This window comes from Cervus elaphus, chromosome 19 (assembly GCF_910594005.1).
Source record: "Cervus elaphus chromosome 19, mCerEla1.1, whole genome shotgun sequence".
NCBI lineage: Eukaryota > Metazoa > Chordata > Mammalia > Artiodactyla > Cervidae > Cervus > Cervus elaphus.
Window position 1 is genome coordinate 47,740,933 of NC_057833.1, and position 15,579 is coordinate 47,756,511.

Below are 15,579 nucleotides of genomic sequence, written 5' to 3' on the forward strand. Positions count from 1 at the left end.
AAAGAATCATTAAATGTCCTTATTTAATGTATATAAAGACCTGGTAATTTAAAAAAATATATTGTATATTATAGTTGATTTACAGTTGTGTGTTAGTTTTAGGTGTACAATAAAGTGATTTAGTTATACATAATATACATGTATCTGTCCTTTTTCAGATTCTTTTCCCATTTAAGACCTGGTAAATTTTTAGGTTTAAGAACATACAGGAAGATAACACTTTGATGATTGCTTTTGAAACTTTATCTGTACAATACTTAAGGATTGGGTAATAGACCCTATTCAGCAGTATCAGAAGACATTGGTTCTGTTTATTTCTCTCTAATTATAGGAAAAATTTATACTCTAAAATTGTTTTTTTGGTGTTCATAATTCTACATGTGTGCAAAAGTAGTTCTTAAATATTATGATTTAAAATTTACTCAAGTATTGCACTGAAGGGTAGGCAGATTTTTTAGGATAACCTGAATTTGGTATTTGGAGCATATGTAAGATTCATCTCCATGTGGAATCATCCTCACAATCTTTCTTCCTGTCGTTTTACACAAGTTTGGCCAAGTCTTGACTGGACCTTAATTTTCTTTTTTATATAACAAAATGTTGGTCTGAAGATGGTTATGTTAATTATATATGAATGACTTGAAGGTTTTAAAAATATTTTATTTTTTGGAAGAGGACACTATTATCAATCTGAGTGTCTTGAAATAAGAAATTCTTATAGATAAAGACATTTTAGAATTGTTACAAAATTAATGTTTAAGCTTTTGTGTCAATCCTGTTTTTTTTCTCCTAAAGCTCCTAAAAGACGACGGCCTGCACGTTCAATATTTGATGGTTTCCGGGATTTTCAAACTGAAACTAGTAGGTATCTATGGATCAGTTTATCATCTTCTTTTCTCTTCCTCCTTCCCTCTGCCTCCATTCTTGTCTTTCTCTCTCTCCCTGTCTCCCGCAGATAAAACCACAAAGTGGAAAAGCAGCCATACACTTCCCTTCAGGTCAAGATCCTGGTTTATTTGATATAATTTTTTTCTTAAAAAGAAAAAAATGATTAATATTAGGCCTAATAACTTTGAGGATTCATCTTACTTAAAAAAGTAAATTATTAATTCAGTCTGTGATTGTTATTAACTCCCCCTTGCTGCTGCTGCTGCCAAGTTGCTTCAGTCGTGTCCGACTCTGTGTGACCCTAGAGACGGCAGCCCACCAGGCTCCTCTGTCCCTGGGATTCTCCAGGCAAGAATACTGGAGTGGGTTGCCATTTCCTTCTCCAATGCATGAAAGTGAAAAGTGAAAGTGAAGTCGCTCAGTCATGTCTGACTCTTCCAACCCCATGGACTGTAGCCTACTAGGCCCCTCCGTCCATGGGATTTTCCAGGCAAGAGTACTGGAGTGGGTTACCATGCCCTTCTCCACCCATTGAGCTGAATTATTCTAAATTCTAACCTACTTGATCATAGAAGAGTAAGAGAGGTGGATATATTAGAAATCTGATAATGTACGAACTTAATCCATTTCTGAATGAGCACTTAAATGCTGACTATAATAAAATAAAAACTGATTTTCCTCAGGAACCTGATATATGTCAATTAAAGGAATGACTACAATGAAAATGATTATTGTAGGGATTGAAAAATAGAAGAAAAAGCCATATTACCCCATGCAGCCATTATTAACATTTTGGCTACAGCTGTTTGAAATAGGTTTATGTCTTTCTGTGGAATAAATTAGAACGAGAATCTTGACCATCTACTTTTAGTGGATTTAGTACTGATTTAGTAATGGAATCCTAAAGAAAAGGACAGATGTGTTTAGAGAAAATGTGAGGAACTTTTGGACCATGTTTGATTTTGTAGTGATTTATAATGAGTTCATTGAAGCTCAGATAGATCTTACAACTTGAGAGAGTGGAATCCAGACTGACTTAAGTCATCCAGGGAATCCTGTGCCCTTCCAGGAGTAGATGACAGCAGCAGTCATTGTCTCTCACTGGCAGAATCTTTCAAGATTGGGAATGTTGCTAGAAACAACTGGAATGTAGCTAGATAAATTAGGATGACTTGTAGAACTAGATAAATGGAGATGAAAGTTTTCTTGTATGGTCAAGTTCATTTTGCGTACGTGAAGGAGATATTTTGAATAGTGACTCTGAGATAATATTTGCCTTTATCCCTACCTTTAGATAGAACTAAGTCTTAAGACTTTCTCCCCAACTTACTTTGTAATTTTTTTCAGAGTCAGCCTTAGATATTTGCATTTGAGATCAAGCACATTGTTCATTAGTTCTTGCAGTTGATACATTTTTTTAATTGGGAGATTTCATGACTTTTATGGCTAATTGAAACTTTCTTATCCTCCTGTGTTGCAGTTCGGCAAGAACAGGAATTAAGAAATGGAGGAGCGATAGATAAGAAACTAACTACCCTTGCAGATCTTTTCCGGCCGCCCATTGATTTGATGCATAAAGGCAGTTTTGAAACAGTAAGTTGTTGGAGATTCTAAACCCAGCCTGTGAATCCTTTTGCAGTTTTTAATGGCATTTTTCTAAGAGCAAAAAATAGTTTTCAACATACAGAGGAATTGGCGTCTTAATGAGATAACTAGAAAGTTACATTGATTTATATTTCTGCCACCAGTAACCTAATAAAATCACTTTACTGTGTAGCATCATTTTAGAATCTGCCATTTTTATTATTTTTTTAAAATCTTTTAAAGTTTATATGTCTTTGACTACTACTGAGAATAGTCTCTCTGTGTATTTTGCCCATTTGTGAATTGTTTATAGTTACCTTTTACTCATTTTTATGAGGATGCAAGTGTGTTTGAAAAGAGTTTCTCTGTAGTTGCAAAATATGTTCTTCAGTTCTTGTTTTTAATTTAGCTGAAACCAAAGGAAAACCTTCTGGAGCAGGTTTATTTGATTGTCTGCTAAATTATAAGCTCAAAGAGAGCAGGGGAACCATGTTTCTTTTTTTGGGCGGTGGGGGGGAGTAGGGAGCAGTTGGTTAAGTATCATGCCCATGTGTAGGTAGCTAGTAAAAGGAAATAAAATAATTTGAACTCAGGGATGAGCATGAGCTTCTTACTGTTCATGTTTTTATCAGATTTAAAAGTGAATGCACACAGATAAAACATAAAAAAAAAAAAAAAAAAACATAAAAAATAGTACCTGACACTTAGGATTTAGTAAATATTAGCTATCAAGTGGAGTTATTTGCTTTTTTTCATTGTATTTAAATAAGTAAATGCAATAATTTAGAAAAATATAAAATCAAACGAGTAAATGATAAAAATAAAATCATGAACAACTTCACCATTAGGAGATAAATTGCTTTTGAACTTTTTGTATGTTCTTTCACATGCTCTATTTATATAACTTTTTATTTTTTATTTATTTTTTCATTTATTTTTATTAGTTGGAGGCTAATTATTACAATATTGTAGTGGTTTTTGTCATACATTGACGTGAATCAGCCATGGATTTACAAGTATTCCCCATCCCAATCTCCCCTCCCACCTCCCTCTCCACCCGATTCCTCTGGGTCTTCCCAGTGCACCAGGCCCGAGCACTTGTCTCATGGATCCAGCCTGGGCTGGTGATCTGTTTCACCCTAGATAATATACATGTTTCAATACTGTTCTCTTGAAACATCCCACCCTCGCCTTCTCCCACAGAGTCCAAAATTCTGTTCTGTACATCTGTGTCTCTTTTTCTGTTTTGCATGTAGGGTTATCATTACCATTTTTCTAAATCCCATATATATGTGTTAGTATGCTGTAATGTTCTTTATCTTTCTGGCTTACTTCACTCTGTATAATGGGCTCCAGTTTCATCCATCTCATTAGAACTGATTCAAATGAATTCTTTTTAATGGCTGAGTAATATTCCATGGTGTATATGTACCATAGCTTCCTTATCCATTCGTCTGCATGTTTCTTTTTATTTTGGTAATCCTTTGGATTCAGTCTCTAGCATTTAATAGGAACATAATATTTGTTAAATGAATGAGTTTAGTTGGGATTATAAATATTCTTCTGTTGGTGTTCAAACAGATTGATTTTGTGTGTTGACTGGCATGTTAATGCTCTGTTGAATCAGAAGAGCATTTCTGTAGCTGTATGTCACTTATATTTCAGGTAAGCCTATTAGGATAAAGTAGGGCAAACACTTAACTACAAAAATGACATTTAGTTCAGTTCAGTCACTCAGTCGTGTCCGAGTCTTTGCGACCCCATGAATCGCAGAACGCCAGGTCTCCCTGTCCATCACCAATTCCCGGAGTTTACTCAAACTCATGTCTATCGAGTCAGTGATGCCATCCAGACATCTCATCCTCTTTTGTCCCCTTCTCCTTCTGCCCCCAATCCCTCCCAGCATCAGGGTCTTTTCCAATGAGTCAACTCTTCACATCAGGTGGCCAAAGTATTGGAGTTTCAATTCAGCATCAGTCCTTCCAATGAACACCCGGAACTGATCTCCTTTAGGATGGACTGGTTGGATCTCCTTGCAGTCCAAGGGACTCTCAAGAGTCTTCTCCAACACCACAGTTCAAAACCATCAATTTTTCAGTGCTCAGCTGTCTTCACAGTCCGACTCTCACATCCATACATGACCACTGGAAAAACCATAGCCTTGACTAGATGGACCTTTGTTGGCAAAGTAATGTCTCTGCTTTTTAATATGCTATCTAGGTTGGTCATAACTTTCCTTCCAAGGGGTAAGCGTCTTTTAATTTCATGGCTGCAGTCACCATCTGCAGTGATTTTTGGAGCCCCCAAAAATAAAGTCTGACACTGCTTCCACTGTTTCCCCATCTGTTTCCCATGAAGTGATGGGACCGGATGCCATGATCTTAGTTTTCTGAATGTTGAGCTTTAAGCCAACTTTTTCACTCTCCTCTTTCACTTTCATCAAGAGGCTTTTTAGTTCCTCTTCACTTTCTGCCATAAGGGTGGTGTCATCTGCATATCTGAGGTTATTGACATTTCTCCCAGCAATCTTGACTCCAGCTTGTGCTTCTTCCAGCCCAGCGTTTCTCATGATGTACTCTGCATATAAGTTAAATAAGCAGGGTGACAATATACAGCCTTGACGTACTCCTTTTCCTATTTGGAACCAGTCTGTTGTTCCATGTCCAGTTGTAACTGTTGCTTCCTGACCTGCATATAGGTTTCTCAAGAGGTGGGTCAGGTGGTCTGGTATTCCCATCTCTTTCAGAATTTTCCACAGTTTATTGTGATCCACAGAGTCAAAGGCTTTGGCATAGTCAATAAAGCAGAAATAGATGTTTTTCTGGAACTCTCTTGCTTTTTCGATGATCTAGCAGATGTTGGCAATTTGATCTCTGGTTCCTCTGCCTTTTCTAAAACATGCTTGAACATCTGGAAGTTCATGGTTCACGTATTGCTGAAGCCTGGCTTGGAGAATTTTGAGCATCATTTTACTAGTATATGAGATGAGTGCAATTGTGTGGTAGTTTGAGCATTTTTGGGGATTGCCTTTCTTTGGGACTGGAATGAAAACTGACCTTTTCCAGTCCTGTGGCCACTGCTGAGTTTTCCAAATTTGCTGCCATATTGAGTGTAGCACTTTCACAGCATCATCTTTCAGGATTTGAAATAGCTCAACTGGAATTCCATCACCTCCACTAGCTTTGTTTGTAGTGATGCTGCCTAAGGCCCACTTGACTTCACATTCCAGGATGTCTGGCTTTAGGTGAGTGATCACACCATGAAGATTATCTGGGTCGTGAAGATCTTTTTTGTACAGTTCTTCTGTGTATTCTTGCCACCTCTTCTTAGTATCTTCTGCTTCTGTTAGGTCCATACCATTTCTGTCCTTTATTGAGCCCATCTTTGCATGAAATGTTCCCTTGGTATCTCTAATTTTCTTGAAGAGATCTCTAGTCTTTCCCATTCTGTTGTTTTCCTCTATTTCTTTGCATTTATCATTGAGGAAGACTTTCTTATCTCTCCTTGCTATTCTTTGGAACTCTGCATTCAAATGGGAATATCTCTCCTTTTCTCCTTTGCTTTTTGCTTCTCTTCTTTTCACAGCTATTTGTAAGGCCTCCTCAGACAGCCGTTTTGCCTTTTGGTATTTCTTTTCCATGGGGATGGTCTTGATCCCTGTCTCCTGTACAGTGATATGAACCTCCGTCCATAGTTCATCAGGCACTCTGTCTATGAGATCTAGTCCCTTAAATCTATTTCTCACTTCCACTGTATAGTCATGAGGGATTTGATTTAGGTCATACCTGAATGGTCTAGTGGTTTTTTTCCCAGTTTCTTCAATTTCAGTCTGAATTTGGCAATAAGGGGTTCATGATCTGAGCCACAGTCAGCTCCCAGTCTTGTTTTTGCTGACTGTATAGAGCTTCTCCATCTTTGGCTGCAAAGAATATAATCAATCTGATTTCTGTGTTGACTATCTGGTGATGTCCGTGTGCAGAGTCTTCTCTTGTGTTGTTGGAAGAGGGTGTTTACTATGACTAGTGTGTTCTCTTGGCAAAACTCTTATTAGCCTTTGCCCTGCTTTATTCCATACTCCAAGGCCAAATTTGCCTGTTACTCTAGGTGTTTCTTGACTTCTACTTTTGCATTCCAGTCCACCCCAACCAGTAACACTGAAGAAGCAGAAGTTGAAGGGTTCTATGAAGACGTATAAGACCTTTTAGAACTAACACCCCCCCCCAAAAAATAAAAATGACATTAGTAGTTACATATGTGGAAGTGAATTATGATTGTGTTTTTAAAAACATTTTTTCCTTTAATGTAACACTTATACTAGCCTAAGTGAAATATTTAGGTTAAGAAATTTAATTATAAGCTTATTCTTTCTCCATTCTTTAATTTTCTGAATTGTAAAACCTGAAAGTGTTCGGTTGCATGTAACAAAATCCAAATAATGAAGGTTTGACCAGATGTGTTTCTTTTTGTTGTGTAAATAAAGTTCAGGGAGACTGATGTCAATTTATCAGCTCAAAAATGTCAGGATAGATGTCTCCTCACTTCTTTCACTCGTGATCTTTAACGTGACAACTGCCTATCCTTTCTAATAACCATTGACAGAGAATAACATAATATGTAAGAAAAAAAAGGATCTGAGTTTGTTTTGATGTGCTGTCTATTTTCGTTAGCTTCTGTGTTGCCTAGGGGCTTAGTGAAGTAACTCTGAATTTGACTTAATTTGGACACTTTGGACTCACAAAAAACAGTTAGTCTGCTGCTTATTCATTAAGGGAAAATCAATCTTTCAATATTGTCATCTGGAGTTTGATTCAATTTGTTATATCACCTTTTATTTTTTGTATTTTGTGGCCTATGTTGTTTTCAGCATTGTATTTTTTCATTGATAATACTCAAGTTTATCATTTACAACTCTTTAAATGATATAAATAAATATTCCCAGAAAAAGGAGGCATTTCATTATGACTAATGATATATCCGTTAGTTTTATAAAAATTAGGGAAGCAATATGCAAAATTAAGTCGCTGAAACTTAAGAGAGATGAATGTTAAACATTAAAAGAATAATGAGGTCGCAGAGAGTCAGACACGACTAAGCTGCTTTCACTTTCACTTTCTTTGGTTGCTCAGGCAGGACCCATAGGTTTGGATTAGATGCAGATCTGAGCTACAGTTTTACAGATTTAGAAACTAGACTTTGTTGTTCCTTCGTGTAACTGGAAGGGAGACCGGGTTCAAGGGTTCTGGTTCATGCCTGTGAAGTTCGTTCAGTATTTAACAAGGCCTCCTGCTGGAAGGCCTTGTTCTAGGGGATGGCGATTGTACTTAACGGAATAAAGATTTAACTCCATGTGAGAGAGACCAGGAATGAAACAATAGCTTAAACAAGATAGGGGACCATGCTTTTAGGATGGTTCTAGTCTGTGAAGTTATTAGGATTGCAGCTTTTCCTGTCCTATTCTGCTGTTCTTTAGGCCTTGCTTGCCCTTGTCTGCATGATTCAAGGTGGGTAACCACCATGTTTGCTTTTCAGTTAGCATGAAGGAGGGAAGTGACTGAGAAGGGTACACCTTTTCCATTTAAAGGAACAACTTAGAAGTCACACACATCACTTCTCATATTCCATCGATCAGAACTTAGCAATGTGGCTACACCTAGTTGCAAAGGATACTAGGAAATTAAGATGCTTAGCTGAAAGTTGGAGATTCTGTTACTAAGGTGAAGGGAAAAATGGGTATTTGTTACCTGTAAGCAGTTTCTGCTACTGGAAGGTAGTGGTAAACAAATTACACAAAGTCCTTTGACATCAAAAAATTTATAATCTAGAGGGAGAAGCAGACTAAACAAAAACCAAATACAATACCTATATAACATATTTAATGTATATATATATGTTTTATGTATGTTTGACACACAGAAATTTCAGGTTACAGTATGCTGGGAGAAAGTATAAAATAATATAAGGGAAGAAGAGAGAGGACTTTTCTTTGGGGACAAAGTGACGGAATGTAAACCATAGAAGGATCTTAGGGAAGAGTAGAAAAACAGTTAAGTGTAAAGATACTAATGTTGGAAAGAGTTCAGGCGTATTTTTGGTACAGCCAAGGAAATTCATGTAGCTGGAGCTGAGTGAGCAAGGCACTTAGGGTGAGTTATCTGACCTGGGCAAGGAAACATTTCTTAGGTTTTCCTCTTTCCCTCTTAGCATGTAAGTTTCTTCTTTCCCCATTGGCATGAATACAGGGATTTTGTTCTATTTACTGTTCTGTGTCCGTGGTGCCTAGAAGGGTATCTGGCACACAGTTGCCGTCCATAAATTACCTAGTGACATAATCTAGAGTATATTGTACAGAAAGGATCAGAACAGTTTCCATAAAATATTTCTTATTTTCATAACAAATGCATGTTTATTTGTAAAATTGCCATTCAGTTGGACATCCAGTTGGTTCTTCTAAGAGTATTTTAATTTTCAAAGTACTTGCTGTAAATGCAAATAAAAATATTTTAATTAAAATGCAAAGAACTGACTCAGTAACAAAATACATAAGATAAAGTTTTTCTAAGTAAACTTTATACATGCTTATATTTTTATTCAAATTAGGCAAAAATTAGAGAAAAATTAAAAACCAACAAGGAGGGACTTGTTAAGACCGCACTGCCAATGTAGATGTGGGTTTGATCCCTGCTTGATCCCATATGCCGTGAGGCACAGCCAAAACAAAGCAACAAGGAAAAGTAATAGTAGTTTCCATTTCCATAAGAAAGTACAGTGCATATTTTAGTAGATTTCCTTTTCAACTTTATGCATATATATTTATTAAAATAGATTCATTTTTCCTCTATATCCTCTTTACGTACTTTTCCAACAGTGTAAGAGGGTTCCCTTTTTTATACACCCTCTCCAGCATTTGTTTTTTGTAGATTTTTTATTGATGGCCATCCTTACTGGTGTGAGGTGATACCTCATTGTAGTTTTGATTTTTGATTTGCATTAAAAGTAATTTCTTAACATCTTTCAGTTTCTTTTGCTTGTATAAGGTTTCTCCCATTGTAAGCTTGTGCAGGCAGGGATTTTTTGGTTTGGTAACTGGTATAACTCCAGTATCTATAGCTGTACCTGAAACATGGTAGGTACTCAAATATCTATTGAATGAATGAATATGAATGAATGAAAGCATGACCGTGAATAGATGAATTTTTAAAAACAGTAGCAGATAGCTCTTATTGTTTTTGAACTCTGCATTTTTTTTATTTTTCAGTGTTACACGGGGGTTTTTTTGTTTTTGTGTTTTTTGGTTTTTTTGGTCAATGTTGCAGTTAAGGCAGACTTAGTAAATTTAACTTATAGGGATGTATACTATTTAGTCTGTCCCTCTAGAATGTTTTTTCTTTTTTCTCAAATACTTTTCTTCCGTTAAAGCAGTATAATTACTTACCACCCAATTTTTTAAATCCATGTGCTTGCTATAGGAGAGGGATTAAGTGGAATACTATTACTTCCTAGAAGCAAGGAGTTAATTAGATCTTGTATACTTAAAAATAAGCTTTTGGCTAGTTAATTGTAGCTTTCTGGCTCATTATAAGGCTACTTCCTTTTAGAACTTTGATTTTCACCTTTGGAATCAGTAGTGAATATTATAAAATTATTTTCTCTGGGAGATTTGTATAGAGAAGTAGAATAACAATTTTCGTAAGATTGTGTAAGCCTGCTTATTAAACAGAACATATTCTTAGTCTTACATTTTCCAATACCTCCAAAATGATATATGTTCTTTAGATATTATTAATCTGAGTTTTAGCTGATTCTTAAGATTTTCCCATGTCACGCTGATTTGGGAAAAAAATATATTGTTCCAGGACAAAATCATTTAAAAGCTGTGACTTCCATTTTATTGTTTCTATAAGAGGGTTTGAGGTAGCTTTTGCTCATTTGGCTTTTCTGCCATCCTTTTCCAGTTCAGTAATATTTCTTAGATCATTGTGGTGATAAGGCAATGTAAGGGGGAAAAAAAAGAAGTACACACTCAAAATTGATAACTTGTGCTGTAAATTGGGGAGTCTTTTGGAGATCATTCTGAAACATCGTTTCATCTGTAGTTTCAGTTTTTAAATACACGCCTAGGAAAACAACCCTGAGAGAAAAAATCCTCAGCAACTTCCAGTGAAAGATTTAGGGTGAATCTATAAAATGCCATGTGCCTAATAATTAAGATGAATATGATATTTGGAAATGTGTGTAAAATGATGTTGAAAAAATAACATAATACACACATACTGGTTACAGTTATTAAAAAGAAGAGGTATATTTTTGGATAGGGATTAGTAGAGACAGCACAATAGAATTGTGCCCTTGTTTATGGAATCTTTTTCAGGAAAAGAGGTTTACATGTTTACCAGTGCAATAAAAATCCAGCCACTCTAATAAATAACAATCGATAAAAGGAAAACAATTCATTTAAATGTGAAAAATGCTTGCAAATGGACTGTATAGTTATACATATCTATATACATGTATATATAAGCAAAAAATGTAATTAATGTTTATACACAGAAAACTCTAGGCATCATACTTGAGGGGAAAAAGTTAGTATTTATATGGAAAGAGGATAACTTCTGAATTCTGAAACATATCTGTTACCAAGTAGAAACTGTTTCTAATAATTGTTATGTAACTTTATTCTTACAGGCCAAAGAGTGTGGCCAGATGCAAAATAAGTGGTTGATGATAAACATTCAAAATGTACAAGACTTTGCATGCCAGTGCCTCAACCGTGATGTATGGAGCAATGAAGCTGTGAAGAATATTATCCGGGAACATTTCATTTTCTGGCAGGTGGGGAGAGTTAATTAAACATTTTATAGCATTTTACTTTGGTAGTGTGGGGTGTCTAGGAGGAGGAAGCAGGTTATAAGCTGAAAAAAAAAATAACTGAATTAAATTATGACATGAAAAAATAAAGCCACCCGTAATGGCTAAGATAGTAAAGACAAAAGAAAATTAGGGCATCAGTGAAGAGAAGGAGGAAAAAACAGAACCAAGCCAAAAAAAAAAAGAGCCAAGCCATATAACCATATAGTATGCATACTTCAGAAGAATTTTAACATCATATTTTAAGCATCTTGATAAGAGTGTATAGCTGTACTGTTTAACAGAAATGTAATATGATTAAAATTTTATTGTAGCCATGTTTTTAAAAGTCAAAAGAAACAGGTGATTGATTCTAATATATTTTAAAAATCAGTATCTGTAATATAAAACTAATGTTAAAATATTTATTGAGGCGTTTGAGTGGTGGTTTTTTTGGTATTTTGGGAGGGTGTTAGCTTTCAGGATCTGGTATGTATTTTACATTTACAATATAGCTGTTAGGATTAGTCACATTTCAAATGCTTCAGTAGCACATGTTCTGGTGGCTACTATAATTGATTGTGTAGATGTAGAAGATTTGAAGGAATTGAGAAACCTTTGTTTAGTATGTTGATTTTAGCTTGAGTTTGGTACTCTTTAACTGTATGTCCTTAAATTTGTCACTTAGTCTTTCTGGCTCTGGTTTCTTTTTATATAAATTACCATGCTAACAGTAGGTGATCTTGCTCCAATTTTTTATATTATGAAAAATTATAAAGGAAAATTATAGGGAAAAACTCCCATAGTCCAGTCTTAGGACTCTGAGACTTCCACTGGGGACACGGGTTCAATCTCTGGTCAGGGAACTAAGATCCTACATGCTGTGCAATGCAGCAAAAAAAAAAAATTTATAAAAAAATAAAAACTTCTGAATTAATTTTTTCCCCATTCTAAGATGTTAGTAATTTGCCAGTTCGTTCTTTACAGGCCCCTGAATTCAGTAAGTTTTTTTCTGAACGGTAACCTTTTATTCAACAACTATTGATTGAGCATCTGTTTGCCTAGCAGTATGCTGGGCACTTGAGTTGATAATCTTAACATATTGTGATTTATTAAGATGTTTGTAGTTGAGAGTCAGAAGTGACATAGATGGACAGATGACTTGAAAAGGAAAAACTGGGTAAAGGAGGAAGGATGGATTGCTGTATTTATGTAAGTGTCAGAAGTGACTCTGAAGGCAGGAGGTGAAGAGTTCACATTAGGTGACCTTCATTTTCTCTGTAGGCAGTGAGAACCTAACATGCCGAAGGTGCTTTGGGAGAATTAATAGCTGTTGGTATATAACAAGGTACTTTTGTAAGAGGCTGATTTTTTTTTTTTAATATGTATCAATGACTTAACAGGTCTATCACGACAGTGAGGAAGGTCAGAGATACATACAGTTTTATAAGCTAGGGGATTTCCCCTATGTTTCCATCTTGGATCCACGGACAGGTAAGGTGTATTTCAGCTTACGGCCTTTAACCTATCGTGTATCTTTCAATTATCTAAATAATTAATCTGTAATTTTATCTTGGGTCCAGTTTCAAGATTGTCTGTGGTAATGTATATGAAAGGTTCTTGTTCATGTGCCTCAGAATTACTTAAAAATCTATTGATGTGTGTATTAAGGGAGTTTGTTAGGAAACAACTTTGGGAGATGGTAGTATTTTAAATTTGCAGTTCTGTTCTTTCAAAGAATAACAGTTTATCTTATCATTTTTAAGGATCCCCTTAGGTCATTTATTTAAGATTGTTCAGATACTCGTAGTCCCACCAAAGAAGCAGAGGGTAGAGCTAGTTTCATTATTAACTGATTGAGTTTTGTGTATGTATTGCTTTGTCTGAATCTCTTTTTCTAAATAGCAATAAATTATACCAGCAGATAAAGTAGTTCTATCATGAAGGCTGGGAATCTCTTAAGTTGGTTATAATTAATGTATCTTCTAGATTATGAAGACACTGTAACTTAAGTGGTGATGGGTGGGGATATGTTCCCAGTAAATTTTAATTGTGTGTATGCTGAAAGAAATACTTAGTGAGAATTCAGAAAGAATGTTGGTTTTATTATATTTCTATATCCTGGTTTTTAATCTTTAGGTCAGAAGCTTGTAGAGTGGCACCAGTTAGATGTATCTTCTTTCTTGGACCAAGTAACAGGATTTCTGGGTGAACATGGGCAATTGGATGGACTTTCTAGCAGTCCCCCCAAAAAATGTGCCCGTTCAGTAAGTATGACTGAGAAGTGGTGATGGGCAATTAAGTGTAATTGTATAGAAGTGCCTTGTGTAAAATGTTTGAGGTTAAGATGGTAAAGATAATAATGTAAGTGGCAGACAGTTAAAATATGTGGCTGTACAACATCTTACATTTTGATAGTTTCCCACATAAGGGTTCTTTCTTATCAGTGAAATTGCAAGATTGATATTTCCAGTCTCACTTGCTGCCAGGGTCGGGCATGGGACCTAAGGCCTGGATTTAGAAGTGAACAATGTGAATGTGTAACAGTGAGCAGGAGGGCTCACCTGTGAGCCCAGTAACAGAGAAACCCACTTTTTGAAAGGCAGTACTGTTTGGACTTTTGGAATCCAGGTCTAAGCAGCAGCAGAAATGGTATTTTTTTGCTAGAACATCTCTCATGGTGTAGTTGGGCATTATTTCTGATTACATAGCTTTAGGCCCTAGCTCTCAGGCCCACCTAAAGATTATTTCTATATTTAATTCTATAATATGCTATTACTAGGCAGACCTACTTGATAAGTGATAGCAAAATTAGTTTTAAATAAGAGACCTTCAAAGTTGTGGGAATCTCTTATTGATTATGGGAACTATTTGGGTTTGATGGCAGTGAGGATGAAATTAATTATAGAGGATCTGACTTTAGTAGTCCAGTACCATGCGGTAATGAAACAGTTCCTGTTTCATTATTACTGAAAATAAAGTGCACATTTAAGGAGAGGCTATGAGTACTTGCCAAGGGTTTGTATAGAATTCATTTTTCCACTTCCATTACTCATGAATTTTACTTAAGTAGAATTCTTTTTTAAGACATTAAAAAATCCAGGAAGTTTTTATGATTTCCCTGAGAAAGTTTTCTCATCTTTTGCAATCATAGGCTGAAATTGTCAAAATCCAGAGCCTGAGCTTTCGAGTTGCTGAATTACAACATAAATTTGGTTTAATATTTCACCAGATGTCTTATAAAAGTTAAGGAACTTGGTAGGGAAAAGAGTGGGGCCATAAAACTGGACAGTTACATAGGGCTTATTTGGGTGACTAGTACCTCAGACCCCACTTCTGAACTAAATAATTCTCTGACTTAACAAATTCTAATCAACTCTGTACAAGAGAAACTGCAACACATAATAGCTTAAACAAGGAAGACATCTTTTCTTAACAAGAAGTTCAGAGGGAAGCAGTATAGGACGTGACTGCTGTGGATGTCATCAAGGAACCAGGTTCCTTCTCTTTTTTTTTGCCCCCACTTCCATCCTTAGTTTTGGCCTTTATCCTCATGGTTATGGTATAGATGCTGTGCTCCCAGTAGTACAGTCTAATGGACAAGGAGAAAGGAGGTGATATCTTTATTACAAAGATAAACAGCCACAGATAAAGAATTCTGCTTATTTTAGCTGGACACAGTTGCTTGTACAAGCACAGTTGAGGTATCTTTTAATAAGCAAAGATCCTAATTATGTCTATAAAAGGAAGCATGCCTAAAAAATTCCATTTACCAGTTTCCCTTGCAGCTAAAAAAAAATTGGAGCTAAAGCATCACTTACAGAGAAAGTAAATAACTGAATGCCTGTATTTAAAAAGAAAGCCTCAAATTAATGACTTAAGTTTCCATCTTAAATGAAATGAAAAAGGACCCACACAGGAAAAATTAAATCAAACCCAAACTACACAGAAGGAAAAGGGGAAAGAACAGAGATCAACCAGTAACTTAGAAAATAAAAGAAAAAATTAAATGAAGCCAGAAGCTTATTTTTTAAAAAGTCAATAAAATTGGTAAGCCTCTAGTCAAATGGTCAGGGGGAGAAAGCCACAAATTACCAATTCCAGGGTTGGGAGAGGGGCCATCCATATAGATATTACAGTTATTGAAGAAATAATAAGTAATACAGTGAATAATTACATCAAATACTTGACCCTTTAGGTAAAAAGGACAAATTCCTAGAAAGACACAACCTACTAAAGTTCATTAAAGGAAAGACAGATACT

At 35.7% G+C, this 15,579-nt stretch overlaps 1 protein-coding gene across 1 annotated transcript in view; it reads left to right on the forward strand.

The window, feature by feature from the left end:
- UBXN7 (UBX domain protein 7) overlaps nucleotides 1-15,579 on the forward strand; it is a 58,613-nt gene that overhangs the window by 30,982 nt on the left and 12,052 nt on the right. The window contains exons 4-8 of the mRNA XM_043873896.1: nucleotides 796-861; nucleotides 2,369-2,481; nucleotides 11,155-11,301; nucleotides 12,720-12,810; nucleotides 13,456-13,583. Coding sequence (XP_043729831.1) covers nucleotides 796-861; nucleotides 2,369-2,481; nucleotides 11,155-11,301; nucleotides 12,720-12,810; nucleotides 13,456-13,583 — 545 coding nt within the window. The remainder of the gene's footprint in view (nucleotides 1-795; nucleotides 862-2,368; nucleotides 2,482-11,154; nucleotides 11,302-12,719; nucleotides 12,811-13,455; nucleotides 13,584-15,579) is intronic.